General features: G+C 35.5%; 1 protein-coding gene across 6 annotated transcripts in view; it reads right to left on the bottom strand.

Moving 5' to 3' along the window:
• Positions 1-27,954, bottom strand: part of MUSK (muscle associated receptor tyrosine kinase) — a gene marked incomplete at its 5' end in the record, with an annotated part of 85,692 nt that overhangs the window by 49,295 nt on the left and 8,443 nt on the right. For 3 of the 6 annotated variants that reach the window (XM_081065956.1, XM_081065957.1, XM_081065960.1), the window contains 5 exons: positions 517-546; positions 20,562-20,703; positions 21,938-22,065; positions 24,454-24,605; positions 25,330-25,456. In XM_081065956.1, the coding sequence (XP_080922082.1) occupies positions 517-546; positions 20,562-20,703; positions 21,938-22,065; positions 24,454-24,605; positions 25,330-25,456 (579 nt within the window). The remainder of the gene's footprint in view (positions 1-516; positions 547-20,561; positions 20,704-21,937; positions 22,066-24,453; positions 24,606-25,329; positions 25,457-27,954) is intronic. The other 3 variants (XM_081065958.1, XM_081065959.1, XM_081065961.1) reach the window with 1 other exon arrangement.

Here is a 27,954-nt window from a genome sequence, read left to right as displayed (position 1 = left end):
GGTTTGGAGTAAGTACGTAATAATTGTCCTCTTGAAGTAATAATAATAACCGAATCTGGCACCTTGACATTTTTACATTTCTCCAAAATTGTAACATTCTCTCCCATCAAAAAAAAAAAAAAAAAAAAAAAAAAAAAAAGAAAGACAAAGAGAAAAAAAGGCTTTTAGTCAAAGTGGTCAAAGTGTAACTTTCTTTTCCAATCTGTGTGAGATTTATATTCTCATACTGACTTGTGTCATTTCACTTTGTTTGCATTTTCAGAATTTGGCAAACTAAGTTTAAACATTATGTTGACTCAATCTTTTTTTAATAGAAGTAAATGGTCAATAAGTATGTAATAAAGCAGCTTATCTAATAATGCTGTTAAATGCTGATTTAATATTCACCATGTTAACATCATTTGTTATTTTCTAACAAAATAATGGCACTTAGAGCTGTTTATAAAGTCAGCAGAAATAATCAATGAATAGAACCACACATTTAAAAAGAAACAGTGCAGAAAGAAAAAAAAATACCTTTATTATCTTGCTCAGGTTCACTTTCTTCTATTAATAGAAACAAGACAAAACAAACAAATACAATAGACACACAAACAAAAACAACACATCATGAAAAGGGAAATCTTGGACCACAGAAATATCAATTGTGCAACAAGATTAATTAAATCTGCTTATTCCTTATTTCAATAAGAAACAAATGCAATCAAGAGAAACTGCTGGCCTTTTAAAAGCAAACTATTAAATGAAATAAAATTTCAAATTATTACTTTTAGTCAGATAGTGCTACACAGAAAATAAACTACAGCATACCCAACAACAGAGTTATTCATGCATTTTTATTTTAATGCTGACAATTACCCTTTCTTTCAAGGCAACAGACTGCCTACTATTCTTACAAATTGTGTTTCCCCTTGTTAACTTGGCTTTGCTTCTTACAAGGCCCTGCTGTGAAGTCAGTGATGTTGAATCTGGGATCTCAGCTATCATTTCTATGGCAATAGCCTCATGTTGTGGTAAACAGAGGATTAGGGGTTTTCTGCAGAGCAGAGCCTGTCACCAACATTCTCTCCTCTGCTCAGAGAGCAGAGAGGAGCAGATCATTATCTTCTAGGAAACTACCAGTGAAGCAAGCGATAAAGAAAAAATGTAAAAATGTCTAAATGGGGCATACAGAATTAAGAATTTATAAATTAAAAAAAAAAACCTGGAAAAGAGACAATTAATTGTTCCAAAGTGTTTACTATAAGCATGTCAGATGTAGATCCCGCATGGAGTTCTATTTTTCTTTCTGGGAAGGTTTATTTGTTCATAGCAATTTAGACTAGTTCTTTGAACTAGTGAAAAGCTAATTGCAACATGTGTTTAGAAGTATAAAACAGCAATGGTATTGTTAACTACATTTAATGGTAAGAATATATTTGCATAGTTCTTCACAGATTATGGATATTTTCATACATTATACATTATCTCATTTTACCCTGGCCATATCCCTGTGATTGTGCATAATTTATATTATTCAGCCCATTTTCCAGACAAGGAATCTGAGACTCACAGATTTGTTGCAGGTGCAAGGTCAGAAATTTTTAGAGCCTCAAATTATCTGTTCTACTTAGCATCATAGTGAGAAGTCCTCATTTTTACATTTAACAGCCAACCCCCTTCAATTTAAGTGGATTATAATTTCCCATTTAGACTTTACTCTGTCTGGACTTTTCCTACTTCCACCAACAAAGTCAGTGGCACGTTCTTATTTTAAGTATTAAAGTCAAAGACTACTTAAAACTTCTGTGAACCAAAGAGGGGTTATGTAATAAACCTGACATGCTCAGGGGGACACATGGCAGGCCTGACAAGTTCAGTGATGGAAAGGAACCACATAGGATGGTCTGATCATAAATTCCACTGGATGGGTAGTCAGGTCCCAGGCTTATAGCTTCCTTAGCAAAGACCAATCTTGACCTTACGTGAGCCCTGTGCACTGTTCTTATGAATATAGGATGACATACCTTTGAAATGTCAGAGTAATTTTCTTTTCTAGACTTCTCAGGGCACAATCACAGGCACCAGAGCACAGAGCACAGAACCCCTCGTTGCTATCTTGTTCCCAGCATACCATCTCTAATTATTAACTATCCTGCACCCACCAGTGTAAAAGAAGTATGTGAATCTCCATTTTGCTTTTTATCTAATCCAAGAGATTTCCTCACTTTGCTTTCTCCCATCTCCTTAATTTATCACCAAAGGATTTCCTGTACCATCCTTCCTTATGTTTTCTCCTTCAATTTTAATGTATAAAATAAGCTGCAAAACTGCCATTCTTTGGAGCATTTTCTCATTGCATTGAGATCTTGCTTCTGGGCATGCCCTCAAAAATTGGGCATAAATAAATGTATAAAACTTTCCTATAGGTTTGGACACTTCTAAATTAAATACATTTATGGTTAAAAGTAGATGTAGAGGTTATCTGTCGAATGTAGCTCTAAACAAAACAATTGTTTTTTTACACCATCCCTAACAGAATCTGGTAAAGCATAAGTATTGGATAAATATGAGTTTTTCCTGTACTTAAAACTGGTCAACTGGACATTTGAAAAACTACAGAGATCCCCTGTTTTTAACACAGACCTTAATCAGAAGAAATAAATGAAGGTCCATGGTTGGACCAGATTAGGCCTGAAAAATTGCACTTGAATACCTTTGGGCTGGCATGTCTTTCTAGTACCTCAGCACAATTGTGCTTATTATTTCCCAGCTTGGAAAATATACTATTTTTTTTTTCGCCAGCAAAGTAACTATTTACAAGCAGCTAAGATGGGCATGGAACTCGTACAGGAAGTATCTTATTCCCTAGCTGCTATAGCTCCAAAATTTTATTCTACTAATGTTGAAGGGCCTCCGTAAGTTTTGAAAATCAGATTCACTCCTCATTTTACTGCTCTTCCACTACTCTTGCTAAGGTTCTGGAACAAGTGCAGGAAAATTCTGAGTCTCCTTTCAGTTTTGCTCCAGGAATCTTTTCCTAGGCTGTACTCAGTGTATACTCTGAGGATAATGCTGATTTTCCTTTGCTAGTTTTCATTTTGTTGTTATTGTGGCTATTGTTCCTTTTGCTTGGTTTGTTTGGAATTGGAAGCAGTGCAAAGTTTTGAAGGAATGCAGCCATTTCCTTCACTGCAGATATATAGAACGAACTCAAGAACTAAAAGAGTGTCTAAGATTTGCCCTTGTCCTCAGATGAGGCTTAGTTTTACCAGAAATTATATTTTCATACACAGACTCTTAAAAATGTCTCTCCATGCACAAATGCAAATATAAATCTTTATACATATATATTTATATGTATTTATGTATTAATATGCACACATATGTATACACATTCACACACAACTGAGGTTACTTTAAATTAGAGACAATAATGCAAGCATAATCTGCAAAATCTATTTAAGCTTGAGCACACGCATTCAGTGTATGAGATTGTCATTCCCAGGTCAAACTGTAGTCCTGGTTTTTCCATATATCTTGCTTGCCTAGACTGTGATCCCTCTTGACTTCTGAATTTATTGTTTTACCACTTATCAATTTTTAAATTTTCTGCTTCATGGTCTTTATTCCCATTTAATTGCTAAATTCTCATTTAACTGCTTTATGTGTAATGAATCCACGATCTTGTCTTTCAAATGGATTTGTAATCTACTTTGGGGTGGGGGTGGAGTTGGGAAGGCAGCAGCATATCATACTTTACTTCTGTTGTTGTTTTTTTGTTTTTCTCCCGTAAAATCCAGTACAATCTCTTTAAAAAAGAGAGAGAAATTAATGATGAATTTTCCTTCTCTGCATTCTTGGGATTGTTCAGTAGGATATTTATAATAGAGAATCAGAGACTTCTCTTTTTTGAATAATCTGAGACAGTCAACATCCAAGTTAAATAGTATATCCATCATTTTCTTGAATACTTTGATTTATGAGGAACTTAATACTATCATAGCAACCCATTTTAAACAGCTCTGTTTAAGAAAAGAATATGCTCTAAATCAAACCCAAACTGGTTTCCTTACACTCTAGGTCACCCATAAGACCTAGTTTCTACTTCTATCCACTGGTGGGAAAAAATCCATCAAATATATTTATTTTTCCAAGCTTGCTAGCCTCAGTTCACCATCCTGTTTGCTCACGTATGAACCCCTTACTTACCCCTTTTACTTACCTGGAACTGAAACTAGCATACACGTACGATCTCATACAAAGAATAAAAGACTCTTTCTAAATTCTCTATTTCCGTGAATATAAATTTGCATAAGTTTTTATTTGTAGTCATATAATAATATAGTCGGGTCATTGCAAATCATGCATAACCAGTATTCATTTTTATACTAGCTATTAATTAAGGTCTATCTCCCCAATGTTGAACATGAGTGTGTGTGTGTGTGTGTGTGTGTGTGTGTGTGTGTATGATTTGATTCTAGGAAAGGTAAAATACATCTTTCCTACTCAAATCACTGTGTTAATTGATTGGCAAAGGAATTTAGTGGGGGAAATGTGTTGTTATATGGGAGGAGGGAAAGCCATCAAGTTTCCCTGGTAGAAATAAAAGGAATACATTTAGTAAAAATATACTGGTCATGTAGACCTTGTGGAGAAAAAGAAACAAAACCGAAGAGAAAACAGGCTGACATGTGGGATAGTTTCCATTCTTTCGACTGCAAGAGTGAAGCGTGCCAAGAAGATAGTAGGAATTTAGCCACCTAGAGTTGAAGTAGCACAGAGGCTGACGTAGCACATTCTTTGCTCTTCATGAAATGGCATTGTTTATCATTGTCTTCATAGTCAATCTCTTAAATAAATCCCTGACCATCTGGTACTCTAAAAACACCATGTGAGGGCTTTTTATAAGGACATTCTCAGAAACTGGGAAATCAAAATTGTGTTAGTAGGGTCGTTTCTTTGCAGTTATACACAATACCCTTACAACAATCCAGGCAGGCAGATCTGGGTTTGAATCTTTACTGCTTACGAGCTGTTTGATTTGGGCTACTGTTCAGTTTCTCTAAACTTGAGTTTCTTCATGCAGAAAATGTAGATACCAGCTCCCAACTCATAGAATTGTGGAGACGATAAAATGAAATGATTTATACAAAGCAGTTAATTAATATAGCAACTAACACACAACTAGAAAGTATTAAAGGCTAATTTTGAAGCCAGGTATCCTAGCTCTCTCTCTCTCTCTCTCTCTCTCTCTCTCTCTCTCTCTCTCTCTCTCTCTCTCTCTCAGCTATTTCTATCTCTAGAGTATCCTTCTGACTCATGAAAATTGTTCCTCCAGCTGACTTTTTAAAAAGGGTGTTTAAATTTTATTGTATTTTTAAATTTTAATCTCTCTTAGCTGGCTACATTCCAGATATTGATCATGTTGAGTACCCTTTTTCTGGGTGTTAAAAGCATGTGCTGATATCCATTGCTCAATGATCTGAAAAGAGAGGAATCACTCTGGAGAAAGAGAAATCTACTCTTTAGACCTTGTTTTTAAAACATGGATGCCGACCAATACCTGATTATTTGAATCTGTTCATAAATAGGCTACATTTGTTTCATCTAGCATTCTATTTTAGAAGTTATTGAGTCAGAGATGCCTGTTAGAAGACAAGCATTATAAAGAACAAAAAGGGTCATTTTAATTGATTTTGTTATTTACTTAAAAAAAGAATTGGCTCAGGAGTGGTTGAAAACTAATCCCATCGAGGCTGTGTGGGACTTGGTTTCTGAACAGATTCTTTTTTTGCTTTCCATTCATTAAAAGAAAACCTGATATTCATAATGATAAACCAAAGTCAATACCTGGTTTTTCTTTCCTGAGTTCTTGGTAGCTAAAGCAAACATACCGGATCCTGGTGTGCCGCCACTGTTTACATTTCTGTCCCCTTTGAAGCAGAGTTATGCTTTAGGAGGTTTATCCACTGTGGCTCCATCTCTGAAGCCACCAGAATGCACGCTGCCTTAGAAAACATACATAGCACTCTCACAAACAGCCACTCTCTTCTCAAAGTAAGACGTGCCTGTCACTGTGACATTATGATTCTCTCAAGTGGCTTGGGTTGGAATCATCTCTGTGGCCTTTGAGATGATTTTCCAAGCTTGTAAATAGGGATGGTGAATAGTGACTGTGAGCACGAAGTGTTTACCAACTAATTCCAACAAGAGCCACATGAAGTTCAGTTGTTTTTATTTCAGTCTCAGATACCGATAGAGCAACTATTAAAAATATTTTTGTTAAAATGGTTCTGAAAATATGTTAGAAGTTGAACCATAAGCCCATAGAAAAGTTGGACTTCAGTTCTGATTCACTTTTTTCTTAAAACAAATCAATTCTTTCAAAACAAATCATTTTTTCTCATTTTAACGGGAGAGGACGCTAGCCTGCTGAATTGCCAAAACAGAAGCCTTTCTTAGTTTACCCTTTTAAAGGAGTTTTGTTTTGAAATAATTTTAGATTTACAGGAGAGTTGCAAAGATAGCATAGTGAGTTTCCAGTGCCCTTCATTCGACTTCTTCTAATATTAACATCTTATATAATCATGGTATATTTATCAAAATCTTAGTTTACTTTTAAATAACATGTTTGACTTACTTTTATGAAAAGGAAGATACCTGAGCTCTGACAGCAGTCAAAGAAGCTAAAGTTTATTACAAACCAGAAATTATTTAATCTTAATTTCTTTAACTTTTAATTTTGTTTTAGCTGGGAAAAGAAACAGGAGCCAAAACCTTAATCTTAAGTGACACCATAGGGTCCCAGTTGTCTAAAATGGCATTGGATTTCCGTGGCCTTTGAGATGGGATTCTAGGTGCCCAAATAGGGCCATAGGCTTCCAAACTCTAGGTTCCTATGCAGACAAGATGGTAGATATATACTCATTTAAAAATTAGGTCCAAGAATAGATACCATAGAGTATAATGTATTCTCAGTGTTAGCCTGTGAGTCAAATCACAGCTCATTCTGGTTTTTATAACACCATGAATAGATAAGAAATGCTCTAGTCCTTTCTTTCCCTGGTTATGAGGCACTGCCAGCCTGTGTTTTCATGATAAATCTGCATTTTTCCATGTTTCATTGGGATATGATCTGTACCATGAATTGGTTTCTATTCATCAATCGAAACCCTGTTGGACCTCACCTCTCTGAAGCTTTCTGTGACCTCTTACTATCTCTTCCCCTCCTGAGTATGTATCCTACAAACTTCTATCATTGCAAATATATTGAACTTCAATTATTGTAATTACTTGTTTACATGTCTATATTCTTCACTATATTTGAAAACTTTTCAAGAAACAAACCATGTCTTATTTATCTTTGTATCCTTAGGAATTACCTCATTATATGGAGTACAGTAGGCACTCAACAAATGAGTAAATTTGAAGCTGCTCTAACACTTCTCCTACTAATTGTAGATACGCTGTCTCCTTAAATTTGCAAACTTCAACTGGAATAAAAACAATCCAAGTAGAAATCCATACGTCAGTGTTTCTCAAAGTGTGGTCCATAGACTGACTACTACCTACATCAGGGCTATTTGGGAAATTGTTAAAAGGCCTTACCACAGACCTATTAGATCTGAATCTCTGGGGAATGCCTCCTAGATCTCATTATTATTAATAATAAGATCTGCGCTGATGTTTGAGAACTACTACCTTGAAAGAAAAGTTCCATTAATCCATCAGCTTCATGATTTCCATCTCTTTCCATAAAAGTTTTGAAATGAGTCTAATCAATGATGTGACAATAAAGTAAATTAAATGACAACATGTTAGTATCAGGGAAAAGGAGACTTCTGGTTGGTTTGGTGTAACTTGCACATCAAATTGGATTCTGAGATACAAGCCAGGTAGCACAAAAGAATGAGGCAAAAGAAAATAAACATTTCTCGCCATAAGAAGGAAAACAAAATGCCAGTTTCTCAGAAGAGACCATTTCCCCCTAAATTTTTAAAGCAATTTCTCGCTTGAGATTTACTCCAGAGCAGTGTATGATGGAATGATCACTATTTTCAGTAAGATTTTTGCCAAATAGATGTTTTTCTAGTGAGTAGAATATGATGTAGGCTCAGGATATGCACTAAGGTTGCCTGGACTTGCATGTCGTTGTACTATTTTTCTTTGGACAGGTTGACTCTAAACAGCCCTTTTAGTTTTCCAGTAAAGGTACATCTTCACACAACTTCTTAGATAAGCTGCCTTATATCACTTGTCACAGTGGGGCCAACTCGAAGTTATAATCTCTAACAAGTATCAAGAATGCAGGTACAAAGCATTGCTGATTGAGGGTAGATTTATGTTCTTTGGAAACAAGAGGAGCAGTTGGTAATGTTGACATTCTGTTTGTGAAATTTGAGAAGCCTAACTAGCAATAGTCTCTGGGTAGAATCATCCGGCTCTGTAACAATGTAAACAACAGACAACAATACCAACAACAGCCAATATTTATGAAAGAGCTACCACATAGACACTGGATACAGGCTCTCTTGGTCCATTTCAGGAACCCTATGTTCCAAGAGCCATTGCCCCCATTTCACAAACGAGGAAATACACTTGCAGAGGTGAAGTAAATGACACAACCTCAAGTAACTAGTAAGTGGCAGAGTCAGGATTAACACCCAGGTTTATCTGATGCTAAAGCATGTGAACACTTCAGAGTACTGATCTACACAGAATAAATATAGTGAAAGCAAAGACTCAAGAATGGGGTAATGGAAGATATCTGGGCCTTGGAATCATGACAGCCAAGCTCCTTGCTAACTTGAGCAAAGTAGTAATTTCTGGTCTCAAGTTTCCTTATCTGTAAAGTAAGGGATTGAATTATATGACTTTTAGGGCCCAATCCAATTTAAAGTTGATGATTCCTCTTCTGACAGGACCAAAGTGAATCAAAATCTACTCTATTTGAAATAAAAATTTAGTTTTTGCATTTCAACTTTATATTGCTTTAACCTCAAAGATAAAGATGAGACATGGAATAAAGAGCTGCAATTGTCTTCACATGTATTTAAATCATTGCTTTTGTTGCATAGAAATTACATTAGCCCTAGAACTAACATTGATAACTATTATTTCAGTGATTTCTCTGTGCCAAGCACTCTTGTAAGAGCCTTAAGTACATTAGCTGAATTTATCTTCCTACAACTTACGAGATCAAATGTATTATTAACCCCACTTTACAGCTGGGGAAATTGAGGCACAAAGAGACTTAAGTGAACTGCCTGTAGTTACACAGGTAGTAAGTGGTGGAGCCAGGATTTGTACTAAGGCTGTTTGCTCTAGACTCTGGAGCCCAAGCAATTTTCTCAAGAGTCTAGAGTCTATGTTATTGGCCAGTACATTAAGTTCCCTCTAGAATATGCATGCCTTGTATAGTCATGGAAACTTGTATGTATTCATGGAAATGAATATATTAATTAAAAATTGAAAGTCATATATTTGATTTCTGAAGGAAATAACTGAATGCAATATTATTCAAATTCCATATCGCCATAGAGTTCTAATAGCTTTCCCTGATATCTTTGCATGATTCAAAATAGTTACATTTCAAAATGAAGCCCAGTGAAGTCATGGCCTTCACTGTCTTGCATAGTGCCTGGAAAATCACTCAACGAATCTTTGTTGGAGGAATTAATGCCTCAAAGAGAAAGAACTTTTCCTCTTTGGTGTATGTATGTTTGCACTCATTTTAATACATAAAAAGTGAAATAAAATCTTACTTCAATTAGAGTATGCAAATTTCAGCTCACAACATCTTTCAAACACTATGTCAACATTATATTGAACAATTCAATTATCTTAAAAGATTTAAGGCAAATCTTTGAAGCACATTTTTCTGCAAACCTGTAGTTAAAGAGGGCCTAACTGTTTTTTAATTTAAACTATTATCTAAGTGCTATAATCATTATATAACTTTTTTTTTCCCTTAGAGATCTTTACTGACAACTCTTCAACCAAAGGACCACTTTACCATTGTTTCTTGAAAGTAGTACAGAACTCTTTAGATGAGAATGCAACATAATATCCCCTTAAGTCAGAACAAATGGGTCAAACTCTTTTCTTAGAGCATGCATCCTATTCATCATGCACATTTAATTTTCCCCTTGATTGCCCCCCAGGATATCAAAGGTTTATGTCTTTTTCTTTTGTTTGGCTTTTAAATACACAGTGTACTCATGACAGCAAATCAAACCTGTTAGTGGCATCACAAAGTAGAACTGATGCCGGGAACAGGACCACTGCAAATTTGATTAAAATTGCAATCACTGAGAGCACAGCACACATTGGGGTGTTAAATACCTCTCTCTGTGGCATTTGTCATATTAAGAGCTGCAGCATAAACAAAGGAAAAAGTGAATCAAATGTTGTGTAAACATTACATGATCACTTACACTGCTCTGGACACACTAAGGAAAGAAGGCAGCCAGAAATCTAGCATTTTTGAAACCAGTCCTGATCTTATCGCTTTATCTATTGACATTTGCCTGCATAATATATATGGTATATATATTATATAATGCATATATAATATATATATATTTAATAATTTGATTTGGTCGTTGGGAATTCTACTTGTTGTCTTATATACTGCATATGTCTGCACACATTCTCTAAAAAAAAAAAAATGCCTCCGATATGCCTGGTCAGCCCTAAGGGTATGTGGTGAAGCCTTTCAGCCAAGCAATGGACTGGCAATACTCAAGTGTGCTGACAAGTGATGGAGACTCATGTACAGAGGCCACTTAAATTTGCCAAATGGCTGGCCTTCCATCCTCACTCCCCAAAATGCCTCTCCCAAGTGCTGACACAGGCTTCTGCTTTGGAGGCCCCATGCAAATGAGAAGTTGTTTAAACCTTAGGGAAACTTGCAATAACACTCTACCTAAAAGGGCTCTGTTCTTGTTCTTTGTCTGCTGCTAGGGCTTTCATTTGCAGCTTTGTACTGGTGCCAGCCAACCACTTCCCACTGGTATTGCTGACTGAAAACCATCCCTTGGTTCCAGCTTCACTTTTGCCCAATCTTTTCCTAATGGCTTAAAGCTCCAAGGGTAAACAAAGTAATAGCAAATGCAATCAACAGGGAGCCCAATACATTCCAACATCCATCTATTTTAATTTGGATCTTAAGTATTCTACACTCAACCAGCTTCTATACACAAAGGAGGATTCTGAATGTAGTAAGATCCACACTCAGCTCCAAATAAATAAATCATCTCATAATAGGTAAATCAAAGAATATAAAGGAAATACAAGGGAAATATGTGAGAATATAGGGAAATATAAAAAAATGATATATTTGTAAATTTTTAAATGGATCTTTCCCAATGATTAAAAAGCTTGTAACAATGACCTCTGGGTATAAAACAAGAAGAATTACATTATCATATTAAAAGCATTTAATTTCTGTGATATAGTGTTTATTAAGCACATTTTTTAAGGGAGAATATCCCTCTGGTCAAAAACAAAAGTAAAATGAGAATCTTACACTTCAGAGGTCATCTAAAGCCTCCATGATGGCAGCCTGTCCATAATGTGTGATAAGACATTTCATTGTCCTATCACTCTGCCATTGTGTCTGTCTTTCTGTCCTTTAGAGTACTCAGGAGAAAACTGTTTCAGTAAAGATACATGGATCATTCTTTGGATACACACCATACCTAACAGAACATGAAGCAGATTGGAGAAACACACAGAAGACTCTTGACTTAGAAGAGAATTCCTTCTACAGGGCACTGAAAAGTCACTCTGTCTCTGTTTTCAATCTAACAAAGCTAATATGCAGCAAATATAAATGTTGGGGAGCCGGGGAAAGACTACATGGAATCATGGTACTGAACATCATGCTTTCATCTCTGTGAGGAACTAATTAAAAGAAATACTCTCAAGCAGAAAGAATATTTCTAGTTAAATATAAGGAAATCTTTATCAGCCAATATGGTTGATTTATCTTTGTTTTATCATTGTATATTCATTCTCACATTTGGAGACAGCTAAGGAATGGTCTTACTAGAAGCAGAAGCCACAAGCCAGGTGTGATTGATTGCCTTTAAGACAAATGAGACAAATCTCAGTTTCAGAGATATTAAAATGCACAACAAAGAAACAACAACAACAAACATTAGCCAATGGTGATCGTAAGAAACCAAAGACTCTGAGATGCATGCCACTTTGATATTTTAAAATATTTTAAAAATTAGAATCTATAAAATATGACACATAGATTTCTTGGGCCCTCATTATATCCTGCCATGAAACCGCTCCTAAAGCCCATTGTCACAGAGGTTAAGCTTTTCAAAGAAAGAGCCTCCAGAGTAGTGAAATCAACTCCTTTCTGCATTGCAGGTGACTATGGAATTTGGGAAACCGCAGAGACTTGTCTGCCGGTGTCAAATCACTATACCTATATAATTCTCACCTAGTAGTGCTTCACTTTTCTATGGAAACTTACCTTTATTTTGCTTTATGATAACACCCAACCAAGTGTAGAAAATGTTCACTGAGAAATCAGAATCCAAATTGAATTTTAGTGTTGGATCTTCTAAGTCACTATAAAATCATAAATTCCAGGTTTCTGCCCATAAGTGAGAAAGGCAAGTCTCGTGGGGAGAGAACCCACCAGCAGCTTTGGATCTCTGAATCTTTTCACTTCCCCCTCCATCGTGGTGGCTCCCTTACTTATTCTTGCAGGCCTCAAGCTTACTTTTTTTATGGATTGGTTCCTTCCCTAAGGAAGTGGCATGTTCCATATTCTGTTCACCAGGACCTCACCTTCAACCTTAATTCTTCAGCCAACAGCCAAATGTTGTGAATATCTAATCAACATAGGGATTAATTGCCTTTGACAAATTTTTCCTATCCCTCAGTTGTTCTAGAACAGGATGGAACAACAGAACAGTAAAAATATATATCAAAATAGTGAACAGAAAAGTTGATGTCACTTTTATCAAAAGTGATATGTTTGGAAAAAACAACTTTTTCCAAAGCCTAAATATATGTATTAATTCTTCCTAATTATAAAGGTCTCTTTTGAAAAAGCTCAAAAATATAAAGTATATGTTAGAAGTTAAGCCCTGTGTAATTCCATATGCAGAGATGATGACTATTAACAATTTGGTATATATACTCTAATGTATAATATATAACACTATTTGTTTATATTTTTCCTGTAAACTTTTTATTTTTACAATTTTTTAAATTAGTTTCAGGCGTACAAAACAACATAGTGATTAGACATTTATATACCTCACAAAGTGATATCCCAATAAGTCTGTTACCTATCTGACACTGTACATAGTTATTACAATATTATTGACTATATTTTCAATGCTGTACTTTATATCCCTATGACTATTTTTAAAAAATTATAGTTGACATTCAATATCATTTTATATTAGTTTCAGGTGTACAGGGTAGTGGTTAGATATTTAGATAACGTATCAAGTGATCCCCCAGATAAGTCTAGTATCTATCTGACACCATACATAGTTTTTACAATATTATCGACTATATTCCCCATACCATCCTTTACAACCCTGTGACTATTTTGTAACTACCAATTTGTACTTCTTAATCCCTTAACCTTTTGAACCCAGCCTCCTAACCCCTCTCCCATCTGGCAACCATCAATTCTCTGTATCTATGAGTTTGTTTGTGCTTTGATTATTTGTTTATTTTGTTTCTTAAGATTCTACATGTAAGTAAAATCTTTTTTGTTTCTTAAGATTCTACATGTAAGTAAAATCTTTTTTGTTTATTTTGTTTCTTAAGATTCTACATGTAAGTAAAATCATTTGGTATTTGTCTTTCTCTGTCTGACTTATTTCATTTAGCATAATAACCCTCTAGCGCCATTCATGTTGTTGTAAATGGTAAGATTTCATTCTTTTTATGGCAGAGTAATACTCAATTGTATAAATGTACCACAATTTCTTTATCCTGTCATCTACTGATGGGCATTTCGGTTGTTTCCACACGTTGGCTATTGTGTATAGCACTACAGTAAACACAGGGGTCCATATATCTTTTTAAATTAGTGCTTTGTATTTCTTCGGATAAATACCCAGGAGTGGAAATTTCTGGGTCATAAGGTAGTTCTATTTTTAATTTTTTGAGGAAACTCCAAATTGTTTTCCATAGTGGCTGCACCGCTTTGCAATCCCACCAACAGTGCATGAGGGTTCTCTTTTCTCCACATCCTCGCCAACACTTGTTTGTTGATTTATTGATGATAGCCATTTTGACAGGCTGTCAAAATGTGATAACTCATTGTGGTTTTAATTTGCATTTCTCTGATGATTAGTGACATTGAACATCTTTTCATATGTCTGTTGGTCATCTATATGTCCTCGTTGGAGAAATGTCTATTCAGGTCCTCTGTCTATTTGTTAATTGAATTGTCTGGTTTTTTGGTGTTGAGTTGTATAAGTTTTTTATACATTTTGGATGTTAACTCCCTATCAGATGTATCATTGGTAAAAATCTTCTCCCAATCATTAGGATGCCTTTTCTTTTTGTTGACATAACACTGTTCTTGAACTACTTTTCACTAATGAACACATTAATATTTCCAATGAGTTAATATTTCTAAAGAAGTAGAACTCTACCTTGTACATGGTAAGCACTATGTAAGTACTTATATATAAATAATAAAACAGCAAATAATTATATTGTGTTTATACTGTGCCTATATTAATTCATGTAATCATTGCAACAACCTAACAGGTAGGTGCTGTTTTTTTGCTCCTATTTTAGAGATAAGGAAACTGAGGCTCAGGGATGGGAAATAGACCCAAGTCACATATGTGGTGGATAATTTTAGAAGTCAGTACGTACAGATTGATCTCATTTTTTTTAATGGCCACATGGAATTTTATCACATATTTTGTTAGTCCCCTACTGATGCAAATTTAAATTCTTTAAAATTCTTTTACTATTATAAATAACTTTTTGATATTCTTTTTTTTTTTTTTAAAGATTGTATTGGGGAAGGGGAACAGGACTTTATTGGGGAACAGTGTGCACTTCCAGGCCTTTTTTCCAAGTCAAGTTGTTGTCCTTTCAATCTTAGTTGTAGAGGGTGCCGTTCAGCTTCGAGTTGCTGACCTTTCAGTCTTTAGTTGTGGAGGGCGCAGCTCAGCTCCAGGTCCAGTTGCCGTTTTCTAGTTGCGGGGGCGCAGCCCACTATCCCTTGCGGGAGTCCAACCGGCAACCTTGTGGTTGAGAGGATGCTCTCCAACCAACTGAGCCATCCGGGAGGCAGCTCAGCTCAAGGTGCTGTGTTCAATCTTAGTTGCAGGGGGCGCTGCCCACCATCCCTTGTGGGACTCGAGGAGTTGAACCAGCAAACTTGTGGTTGAGAGCCCACTGGCCCATGTGGGAATCGAACTGGCAGCCTTAGGAGTTAGGAGCACAGAGCTCCAACCAGGCCGGCCCCACTTTTTGATATTCTTGAACATACATTTGTGTAAATACTTTCTTTAGATAAATTATTAGAAGTTAAATTACTGAGACAAGTCTATACACAATTTAAAGTTTGATTTTATTAAAAAACAAAACAAAATACCCAAAAAGACTTCCACTGGGCTACACCAAATTATAGGAATAACTGAAAGTGCTGGTTTCCCTAAACCCTCTCTATTGCTGTCATTCTAATTATTGTCCTTTATAAGTAATCTGTCTTTAATAATTTAAGATCACCATTTTGTCGTTAGTATTCATTATGATGCATCTGGGTGTGAAACAATTTATGTATCTTCTTTTTATTTTTACTGATCGGGACTTGGTATGCTTCTTGTACTTGACAAGTTTTTCATCAGTTTTGGCAAGTTCCCAGTCATGATTTTGAGTACAGTCTATTATATTTTCTCTAGTTTCTCTTTCTGTAGTTCATAGCCTTAATTATTTCTTAAATATAATTTCATCTTTCCTGTCTCTCCACACTGAATTTGAAATTCCGAAGAACTGACTTCTAATGTATGAATTATCTCTTTATCTCTAATAGACCATTACTTATGCATCGAATTTTAATTGTAATCATATTTTTCATTTAAAATTATGTTTATTTTTTTATCAGAACAGGCTTTCTTTTTCCTAATGTATTTTTCTTTGTTTTTTGTTAATTTCTCCAGCTGGTAAATCCCAGACTTTGCTGGCAGTATATCAAACTTATGTGAGATACAGTCTTTTGTGTTGCATATTCATTCATAAGAAGACCTATTTTTTTCCTCCCTCACACCTAGAATTCAGATAGAGACAGAAAAGCCTCTGTGTTGTCTTTTTGTGCCCATGGATGGAATTTTTCTGGTCCATCTTTTCATCTCTGTGCTTCTCAGCTTTATGCAAGGACCTCAATGCTAACCTGCACTTCACAGAGACTCAAGACTTTGCCTCCTGTCCCTTAAGAGTCTTAAAACCATATTTTAGGTTATAGAGGTGGGCACGTCTCTTATTACCTCCAGGACAATGCAGAACCAGCTCATGAGCTTACTGCTCTGTTTTTTAAATTCCTATTCATTTCCTGGCCTCTGGAGATTTACATTTTATTCTTGTGAGGTATACAACTAACCCAGCATTTCTGGATGTTTATAGTTGGAAGATTTTCATCTTATCTTGTCTGTCAAAATGCTGGAGTGATAAGTGTTTAATCTTAGGTTTGTGTATTTGATACATAAAGATTCTGTGATTCATTGCTTCGACCATTCTCCGGAAATCTTCTCAAATCCTTTGCCCTATTTTCATACCTGGAAAAACTCCAAGGCTTGTATCTTGCTTTTGGATTTAGCTTTCTACTTTTTCTGAATGTATACCTGGACTGCTGAGCAATGCTGGGGAAAAAATGCTGCAATGAGGCAAATTGACACCACTCGATATTCACGTCCTGTTCTCTACTTGATGTCACCCAGGAATCCTGGTTTCCCTTGTGAGTCATCTCTCCCATTCCCCACAGCTATTTTAAAACCTTCTACTCTCCTCATCCCTCTCCCCTACTTTACAGAAGTGTTTTCAGAATATAATCTTACTTTCTACTTCCTAGAGGAAAGAGACCATCAGAACAGAGCGTTTCTTAAATTCCATCCATCAAACTCATTGATTCCTTTCTACGGGAATACATCCCTTTCTCCATTCTTCCTGTTACAAGGAAGGAAGTTCCCTCTTCCTGTCTAAGTACAGTGATCATATAATAACTTATCATCAAAGCCTGGCTACTTTTGAAAGTAAAAGAGGGACTCTATTAATAATTATTCCAGGACAACAGGTGTAAGTCAGAATGTCCTGGGAAAACTGGGACATGTGGTCACCCGCAGTATAAAGTTCATTGCACCAATTGTCCCCTGAATGCACATCCATTTTGCCTTGTCAAACACCACTGATATTCCCTTAATTATTCCCCTTCTCTCTTGTATGTTCAAATTTTCCTTCTCTCTGGGCTCCTTCTCATTTATATTTTAACACTTTCAATCTTCTAAAACACTACCTCTATGCCATATATACTTCCAACTACTGCTCACTTTTTTGACTCCACCCTTTTCTCTGCGAAATTTATTGAAAATTTTGTCCATACCCAACTCTATTTTTTCTATTCTCCATTATTGACAGAATTCTGGCTTTTTCCATAATCCTCCTCAGATACTATTCTTGACAACATCATACATGACAGTCTTGTTTTTTAACAGAACAGACAGGATTCTGCATTACTTAACTTCCGAGTCATCTCTGTCTGTGCAACCTTGAGTTAGTTATCGTCACTGTTCCTGTTTCCTTATATGGCACAAAGATAGACCCTTCCTCACAGACTGTTAGTGAGAATTGAATAAAACAATTCATATATGTCATTTAGCATTTTAAAATGTTAGACATCCCACTGCTTATTCTTTTAGAAAAACATCCATGTGTGACCATGCTTCAGTGAGGTAGTTTCATCAGTCATTTTGTAGGTCACTGTCTGAACCTTGTAAGATAAGACAAAAGGGTAGAATATCTTTGCATTGCCATTCCAGAGATCCAGAAGCCTGAGGATGACAATCTTGCCTTCTGTGTTGAAGGGTGTTTCTTTTATTTTTGTTATGGCACCTAACATTTACTAAACATGCTGTACCAAATCTATGGCCTGCAATGCTTATCCTCATCAGAAGCTAGCAATGGCCAACAAAGCCCTATCTTTTCCTGGCATACCCATTTGCAATAAGTGTAGCTCAATATCAGATGGCACTTATGGCATTCTCATTCTAATTTGCTCAAACTAATTTGCAGAGTCACTGACACAATACATAACAAATGCTTATCTGCCCTGGCTGACTATGGCCCAGATTCATCTTTAACTCTCACCATTGCCAACCTAGCAGGCATTTGCTGGCACTTTAGAGATTCTTGTATGCGCCTCTCAGTTGCTTTTCACTTGTTCTGAACAAGTTGGTTGAATTGGCCCTTCCTTTTAAATAGGTCATGTCTACATTACATTTTGTGGAAATGCCTCAATAATTTTTTAAGTGGAAGCCAACCTATCTGAGCTTGAAGAACCAAAACAGATTTGCTGTCATTTTTATGTTCTAATAGTAATAATTATAGTTGATGACATATACTAAATGCTTATTATGTACCAACAACTGTGTTAAGCATGTCACAAATTTTCATGCATCTTGGCTATTTGAATGGGGTCTAGGATGGGGTAGAAATAGACATGTATGCTAAAATTGTCATCTTAACTACTGTTAGAGTAACTCTAAATATTATGAGCTCTCAATACTAGCAGGTTTAATAAATCCTCTGGCATTTATTAACTGTTAAAGTAATGAGTATTACCATTTAAATGTTAGGAAGAAAGAAGAGAGTATTCAGTTTTACTGATAGGCATGATACAAAAATTAAATGACAAGACAAGACCAAACTGTGTAATTGGACTCCAACTAATTGAGATTTTTGATAATTTTCTCTAGGCCAAATCTAGAGCAAGTGATTTCAATACCTATGAAGACAGTGACCTAAAAAATCAGTAGTATATAATATAGAAACTAATATATTGAAGAGGAAAATCTTTGTGATATTGTATACAAATGGATAACATTAATTCTGTGTCATTCCATGTATAGTTCAAGAAAACACTGAATCTACGCAGAGATTCATTGTACGCAGAGATTCAGTATATCTAAGTGTGTTTGTATGTTTATTTTTCTCTGAATAATTAATATCAACTGGTTGTTGCAGACTGAGCTTTGTATAGCATTGATAATTTAGAAGATATTAAATTATAGCAAAACTTTGCTGAAAATACATCTTTTTTATATCTGACAACCACTATTCCCACCAACCACATTCTTTTCCCTGAAGAGCTAATAGAAATTTTATGAACAGTTGATGCAATGACATAATAAAAATGTTGCCTCAAGTAGAAGTAAATACGGAAAATGAGATAACTAAAGCTGTGCAAGGAAGATGTAGCTAGGAAATAAAAAATAATCTTAAAGGGCCTAATAGAAAACTGTAAAATTGAGAAGGAAGAGATGTCGTAAAGGATAAATTTTGTCTTAAGAATAGGATGGAATCAAAGTAAGCTATGGGGAACCCTAGAAGTTTCCCCCAATTTAACTAGAATATACTTTTGTAAGTGTGTGACAGTCCACTCTATCAATCAGATAAAAGCAGTAAAATAGGTGATGATTCTTATAGGTAACACTTATTGAGTATTTACAAAGGGCCAGACATGCTCTAAGTATTATCAACATTTTATTTCATTGAATACTCACAATAAACACTATTGTACAGCTGAGAAAACTGGCAACCAAATAGGTTAATCCTATGGCTTGTAACAAGAAGAGCTGGGAAGAGTTTTGTACCCAGTTTATTCACCTAGCACAGGCGTGCTAGTAGTTTCTACTGTTAAGCAAAATATGATGTACTTTTAGGTCAAGAAGGATCCCACAACCAAATAGACAGAACAGCTAGCCCTATCTGGATTCTGATTTCTCAGTTAAGACATTTTACAAGCAGTTGTTGAATTAATTGACTATAAATGAACATTTTAAAAAATGAAAAATATTTTGACAATGTGACTCATAGAACTAGGACCAGTTTTCGTTGTACACTTGGGGTCAGTATTTTGCTTTTCCCAACCCTTAGTGATAGAATACAGTATGCGAAAACATTTTTCTTCTTCGATATCTTTTTGAAAGTCATATCTATATACCACAAAAGATCAAATGAGTGTCTTCAAATTTATAAACAAGGGAGAATTATCTAAGCCAGGCAGAAGTTCTAAGGTGGTATTATATTGTTTTCTTATCATAGTGAATTTAATCTGTTTTGGTCAAAATTACCAGTGATTTTAGATAATAGATAGAATATGACCTGTTATACTAGTGAAATTTTGTTTCTCCTTTTAATTATTCTTGCTATGGTCTTGACCTCATAGTCTAGTATCTGGAAGAGTTGAGGGAACTGGCCTACCAACATCTCTGCTTTTGCAAGCTAAAGTACAGCCTTCACAGTAGACCGTGAGGCCCTCTGATAACACTGTTATGGGAAGGAATGCAGCTCCTTACCCTCAACTTCCAGCTTCACCAATTTGGAATATGCCGTCCCGAGGCTGTTTTTTGCCACACATCGATAATGTCCTGCATCTTCCTTTTGCACATTATGAATCCTTAAACTCCCAGATTCAAGAACTGCAATGCGGGAATTTTCCTGCCAGGGATAGGGACATGCATTTTTAAATGTCCACAGTTCTATCAAGGACACATTTGCCATCTTTCGTCATGTTATTGTCGTCACTTTTATCATCAAAAATACCATTTGAACATTTATTTGGCACTTACATATAATGTACAATTTGAATGAAATAGTACAAGATTACCTAAATTAATTTTAATAATAATCTCATTAAGATATAGTTTACTTTTATTTTATTTCATCATATGATGACACCAAGGCTTATCTGATGTCCTAAAAGTCACTTCCAAGTCTGTTTGATTAAAAGCATTGCTTTTCACTACCATATTTACTGCACACCCTATAGAGTACCCTGACGCTAATATATGCCCTTTGAAAAAATGAAAAGTTCTATAAATAATACAAAATTTGGTTTGTGAAGTTAAAATACTACAATTACCTAGTCTTCTGGGACTCTAAATGCAGTAACATACATAGACCCATCCTTGCTTTGATTGTTGGAAATGCCTCAATATTTATAACAAAAAGAAAGCCAGAGAATTAAATAGATTACTGTAAATATTTAACAATATGTGTTTTATTTTAAATAAAATAAAGTGAATTGATTGTATACTTTATTTCAATTAGTTGACGTATATCAATATCTATGTGCTTCCCATGGAATATTCTATTATGTAGGTATTAGACACAAAAGCAGTACAAAATAAGTATGGGAACAATAAATTTTGAATTTGACTACTCTTTATGATTGAGATATTTGTCAAGATGTTTGTTTGTTCACCAGTCTTGTCTTGACTCTTCATGGGCTAACTTCACTGCGGAGTACTCTCTTTTCTTCTAAACCTTATTTCTCTCTTTCCTCCCTGAAGCTGTTTGTCAGGTCTAAAGCCTGGTTCCGTCTTTTTTGTGTCTTAAATCTCTAAGAGTCAGTGTTAAAAAATAAGTATTCAACCAACCAATGAACCAACAAACCAACCAACAAAAAAGCCTCTAGCTTTGCTTTTGCTCTGCCTCCTTTTTCATCCCTAACACTACTGGTTCCTATCTCATTTTTTCCCTAGCCAGCCCCAACTAGACTGCCTTACAATTTGCGTATATGGAAACAGAAATATTTAAATCTGTTTAAAATGTTGTATATGAAAAAAAAATCCTTATAATTGAAGTCTGTAAGTGTGTAACTGAATTTGCAAAGAATTGTTGTATTTGCAAATATTTAGTAAGAACATGTTTTAACATAATAATCACTTACCCTGAGAGCGCTATCTCCCTTAATCCATGATACTGATGGTTTAGGATTGCCCATTGTAGTGCATGGTAGAACTGCCTTTAATCCTTCTATTATTTTTACATTAATGGGAGGACGAGTTATTTTAGGTTCTAAAGGAAAATAAAAATTCAAAATTAAAAAGGCAATATGGCTTCATTAAACTTAGAGTTTCTAACTTTCTATTTAATTCTAAATATCATTTTCAAAAGTACTTTTAGGCATATTACATTACAAATTCACCAAGTGCTAAGACAGGTTTTTAGTGGCTATGAAACACAAGACATTTTGAAAAGCTTAGGTTATATCTATTTTGTTAATTTCTTGAAAAACACAAATTCATGAAGCATTAGGAGTTTGAAGTTATTATAGTATTCTTTTCTTTGAAAGGTAGTTAACAAAAAGTTGATTAGAATAAGCTGTAACCATAACAATCCAAGATTACTTAATTCATAGAAACAGATATGAAACATTTGAAAAAATCTTTTAAGCTTATATTTTTATATATTTCTAAATTATGACTTACTTTCCCTTTAATTTTCATCTTAATTTGACTATTAAATTTGATGATTAAAAATTAGATAGATTTACCCTCTAGAAAGTATACCAGATATTACATTAGTAATCAGAGCTCTTCTGTCATGCAATTTATGGTAAATCTACACAGCAAACTTAGGTAATTTACTATTCAATGAAACACTCTTAAATTAATTCTTTCAGAAGAAACAGTTTATGTCAGATCATTTTTATTCTTTAATATTATACTTTCAGAGGAAGAAGATATTAAATCTAATAGATAGAAGAATCAACAAGTTCAGGACACAGTTATTTTACTACTTGAAACATTCATAAAATAATGAAAACTAAATTTATTTCCTTCGTAATCTTATGTTACATATGCAAAACAGAGGACTGTTTGTGCAGAAGAGACTACTGATAAATAGATGCATTTTATTTCTTTCAGGTCATGTGCCATAATCAATTTGTTACTTTGACAGAGGAGAGCATAAAATACAGATGTTTTTCTTTCTACTTCAACTGTGTGTTTGTGCATGTGTGTTGGGGGGGGGTGATTTGGTGGTAGTTGTAAGTGATATTTGCAAAAACTGCATGGTCTGTTGATTTTTAACCTAAGTATTTATTGCCATTTCGGGTTGGTATGGCCCTGCACTGTGGCCAAAATTCAGGACAGGCTTTAGAAAATGTTATCACTTTATCACTTTGCCTGTGATCTAAAGCATACCGGTCCTACCGATCAACAGCAGTAAATAATGACCAGGCACCTCAGTTGTGAGTTGGGTGGTCCTATAACTGCTGGCAAAAACTTAGCTTAGGAGTTGATATTCCTGTGATATAGTTAAAGAGAGTGTTATCCATTCCTTCTACTGGGTTCCCTGAATTGGTCCCTGGGGCAAACCTAAGTCACAAATAATGTCTTAGGCATGAACCCTTTGTTGAAAGCAAATAAATCCTATCTTCTCAGTGAAATAGATCTGTTGGGTGAGCGGTGAGGAGAACCCTCATGGGAAATTAAATAGAAAGCAAACTAAGAATAAATTGAGTCTTGATGTGGAACCATGGACCATGGATTCGCCACTCTGAGGGAACATACTTTGGGTGGAGCCATGGGCACTGATGAATCAGAACTGGTCATCTTACTGAAGCAGGATGCTGGAAGTATTCTGCTATGCCAGCAATGAGTCCTTATTTGATGGACCATAAGGAAGTTAGGAGAGGGAACTCAAGAGGAAGGTCCCAGACTAGTTGGAATAGTGATGGGGGCAGGGATCTTGGGGGTCTCAGGAAGCAGCTGTTTACCAAACAGAGTGGAAACATTCCAAAATTTTAACAATTGGAATGGCCACTTGGGGGAGTGCCTAGAAGTGAATAGATGATTTGATGAGTTAGAGGAGAGCATGGTGAGATGGCATAAGTCCTCATGAGAGGAAAGATGTTGCACAGGAATGCACAGTATAATGGTTTGAATGCAGCAGTGAGGGCGAGGAGATCAGCCGTGACATGTGGACATGAAGTTGGGGAAAGAATAACCTCCATTTAAGCAGAAAAGTCACGCAAGTTTGAAAAGACACTCAAGAAAATCAGGCTTGAAATAAGGCGAAAGAATAGGAGAAATGTTTGTTAAGAGGTTAGAGATTTTTTAAAAAGTGGTGGTGGTGTGTATGGTTGTAATGGAGCTGTTCTAAAGGCACACAGTAAAAATTTAAGAGGGAGGTTCCTCGGGGAAAGCAGCCAGAGTGGAACAAACAGAGCTGTGTAAAGGCAAGAAAATGGAGAGGAGAGAGAACTCAGAGACTTGCCTTGAGGATGGTGATTGATGGCAGAAATACAAAGTGTAACATTAACTGCCTCGGGGTTGTGTTTTGAACTTGAACTTGTCTAGCTGCTGAATCTCCATATATGTAGGAGGCTCTGTTTACCGCCTACTTCAAAGTATAGCAAGTCAACTTTAAAATCAATATGGGACTCTGTTTCTCACTCACTCATCTTCACTTGCAGAGCGCCACAACTCTCCGCAGCTCCTCCTACACCGTTGTTGGCTATGCAACAGTAAATGCCATCATCACTGTCTTCCACACTCAGGATGGTGAGGAGCTGCCCGTTCTCCCGAATGCTGTACCGGGTATCAAAAAGCCTGCAGGTCACAGAGGAAATGGCAGGTTAGGACTTCATCTGCAAATTTTTGGCTATGATTAACTGATCGAACAGATGACATATCAGTGGAGGAAGTAGATTAACTGTAAAAGGAAACTTGACTGAATTCTGATTAATGGAATAACCTTATTTAATAATAAAAAGCTAATATTATATTCTAAACTTTGCTAGGTTCCAATAATCAAAGCACCATTGAATCCTTCAAAAATGCTTTCCAAAGGTAATGCCTACTGATAAGAACAAATGTAAAGTTTACTTTATTCAGGAAAGTGTATTGTTAGCAAGATACATGAGTCTTCTCCCCATAATTACTGGGAAAAGATAATGAACATGAACACACAGAAATGTGACTAGCAGAAAGGGTTAAATATTTATCTATGTAACTATTAACTGAGTATTTTTTTCATTCACTAAACAAATATTTTTTAAAAGCCTAAAACGTGCCAGGTCCAGTTCTAGTTCTCTGGAATACATAGAATGCAAATAGTCCTGACTTCCCCATGTCACTTAAATTACTGTTTTGCTTTGGGCAAGTCTCTTAATGTCACTGAAGGTCAGATCTTACCATTGTAAAATGTGGAATTCTGCATTTGATATGTTCTAGAAGGTAAACTTTAGTACTGCCAAGAGATGTGGTTGCATTAATGTCAAAGTTAAATCTCAAGGCAGTGGGCATTCTTACCAGAAAAAGGCAGAGTACTTACTTAATGAGAATTTTATTTCTAGTCCAGGAAATTTTAGGCTGGGGATAGGATTCCACTGCACACATGAAAGTAGCCACTTCTTCAACTAAGGCATCCACCGTTTCAAGAGGAGTGGTGATGACGGGAGCTAACAGGAGAGGAGGAATAAAATGAGAGCATTCTAGGATGCTGTTTACTAACTCTGTGTAAGAAGTCACCCACCACATATCTGGGTGAGAAATATATTTCCCCATAGCAGAAATTTACCAAAAGGAAGGAACAGTTTGTAGAGAGAATTTTGTTTCTGCTCCTAAACTAGGCATTTGAGAATTCAAACAAGAAGGCTCTCAGCAGAGTAAAACTTAGAATTTATTATATATGAGTAGGAGCAGATTCAGGCCTTGTGAAACCAAAAGTTCTATAACTTGGGTGCCCTCTTTAAGGAAAAATATATAAAATTATAAATACAAAGTATCTGTGGCCACCCCAATCCCAATCAACTTGAAGGGAAGTACTATGACCGAAGGGAAGTCAGAATGGAAAGAGACAACAATCTTAATAATTGTTTTAAAATAATTTCCCCCACATTCTATAAGATATATGTTCAAATGAACACATTGCTAGAGTCCACTGAGAGTCTTATAAGGGGCTCCTGCAAATAAGATAGTTTGAAATTTAAGTTTCATCAGACTTACAGAGAATTCACATCCGCATATGAGCAGATTAGAAAAAGACTCCGTAATAAAAAGGCAAATAACCCAAATAAAAAAATGAGCAAAAGATTTAAATAGATATTTTTCCAAAGAAGGTATACCAGTGGTCACCAAGAACATGAAACTATGCTCAACATCATTAGCCATTAAGGAAATGCAAATCAAAACCACAATAAGATACCACTTCACACCCACGAGAATATATTTTCTCATAAAGAAAGATAACAACAAATGTTGGTGAGGATGTGGAGAAATAAGAATCTTTGGGCATTGCTGGTGGAGATGTAAAACAGTGCAGCCTCTGTGAAAAACAATATAATGGATCTTCAAAATCTTTAACATAGAATTACCATATGATCCAGTAATTCCACTTCTGGGTATATACCTAAAAGAGTTGACAGCAGGGACTCAAATAGATATTTTTTACACCATTTTAATAGCAGTGTTATTCACAATAATCAAAAAGTGGAAACAACTCAAGTGTCTGCCAACAAATTAATGGATAAACAAAATGTAGTTCATCCATGCAGTGGAATATTACTTGACAATAAAAAGAAATGAGGTACCGATCCATGCTACAACATGGGTAATTGGAAACAAACTAAGTGAAAGAAGCCAGTCACAGGGCAACATATTGTACAATTCCATTGTTATGAAATGTCCAGAACAGGCAAATCTCTAGAGATGGGAAATATATTAGTGATTACCTAGGATTGGGGCAGAGGATAGAAGGATTAGGGGGTAATGACTAGAAGCAAAAAGATGTGTAAACCATACCGGTGCCTTGTGAGAGCCCACAATTCTAGATGACAAGGTAGGATAGATGCATGGAGTGATAATCAGTTATGCCTGCTATCCCAGTATAATTATTAATCGTGCTGCTTTTGTTCCAAAAAGGCCTGGGTTTGGACAATAAATGATATGGTCATTTCATCTGAAAGGAGCATATGAAAGCCATGTAAGCAGTGTGAACAATATATTAGATGTGGGGTAGGCGGTGACAGCCTCATGAAACACCTAGTACAAACTGGCCATAAAAGATGCATCTATTATCCAACAAATCTTATTTTTTCAGTGAATTCAAAGGCACAGTCATTGGCTGGGAGTGAGGGAAAGTGGTGGTTGGGAGTGTTTCACTTAGCCCATGTTTCCCTTGTTAATATTATTATTTTCTTAAAATCCAGTTTAAGCATCATCTCCTTCCAGTTTCCCTGACTTGTAAAATAGAGCGAAATGCCCCTTTCCTTCACCTTAGTTTGTCCTGTATATGTCACTCTTATAGCACTTGCCACACAGACACTATTAAAATGATCTGTTAATATCTTTGTCCCACACTCAATTATAAAATGCTTGAGCTTTAGGTCAGGGACCATGTTGTAGACCTCTTTCTATTCCCAGGGTTAACAAACTGACTGATGTATTCCTTCAATGAACCGGACTATATTCTGAGGCCTTTATAAAAGGCATACGTTTTTTTAAAGGTTGAAAGAAAGTAGTTGAAATAAGAGAGCAGAAATTGTAGATAAAATAACATGTATAGGTATCAAGGCTACCCTTTTCCAACTTCCACACAATAACTGTTAAAACATACAGAATTCAGTACAGAGAAATAAAGGAAAGGTATTAAAGAATAGTTAAAAGACATAAATATAGATTGACAGGTACTTCTAATAGAAGTTCCAGAAAAATAAAACAGAGAGAATGGCCTAGAAACAATATGTAAAGTGACATATAGCTGCTCATTTTTCAAAATTGAAAAAAAAAAAGCATGAATATTTAGACTGAAAGTTCCTAGCAAGTGCCAAGCCAGATAAAAAAAAGTAAATTCATCCCTAGATATTTTGGATTAAAACTACAGAAAATTAAAGATAGAAAATATTAAACCCTACTACAAAGAAAAGTTCAGTTACCTTAATAGCAATGCCAACAAAGC

This window comes from Rhinolophus hipposideros (genome assembly GCF_964194185.1).
Source record: "Rhinolophus hipposideros genome assembly, chromosome: 11".
NCBI lineage: Eukaryota > Metazoa > Chordata > Mammalia > Chiroptera > Rhinolophidae > Rhinolophus > Rhinolophus hipposideros.
Note: the sequence above shows the minus strand (reverse complement) of the source record. Positions and strands in the feature narration are given on the sequence as shown.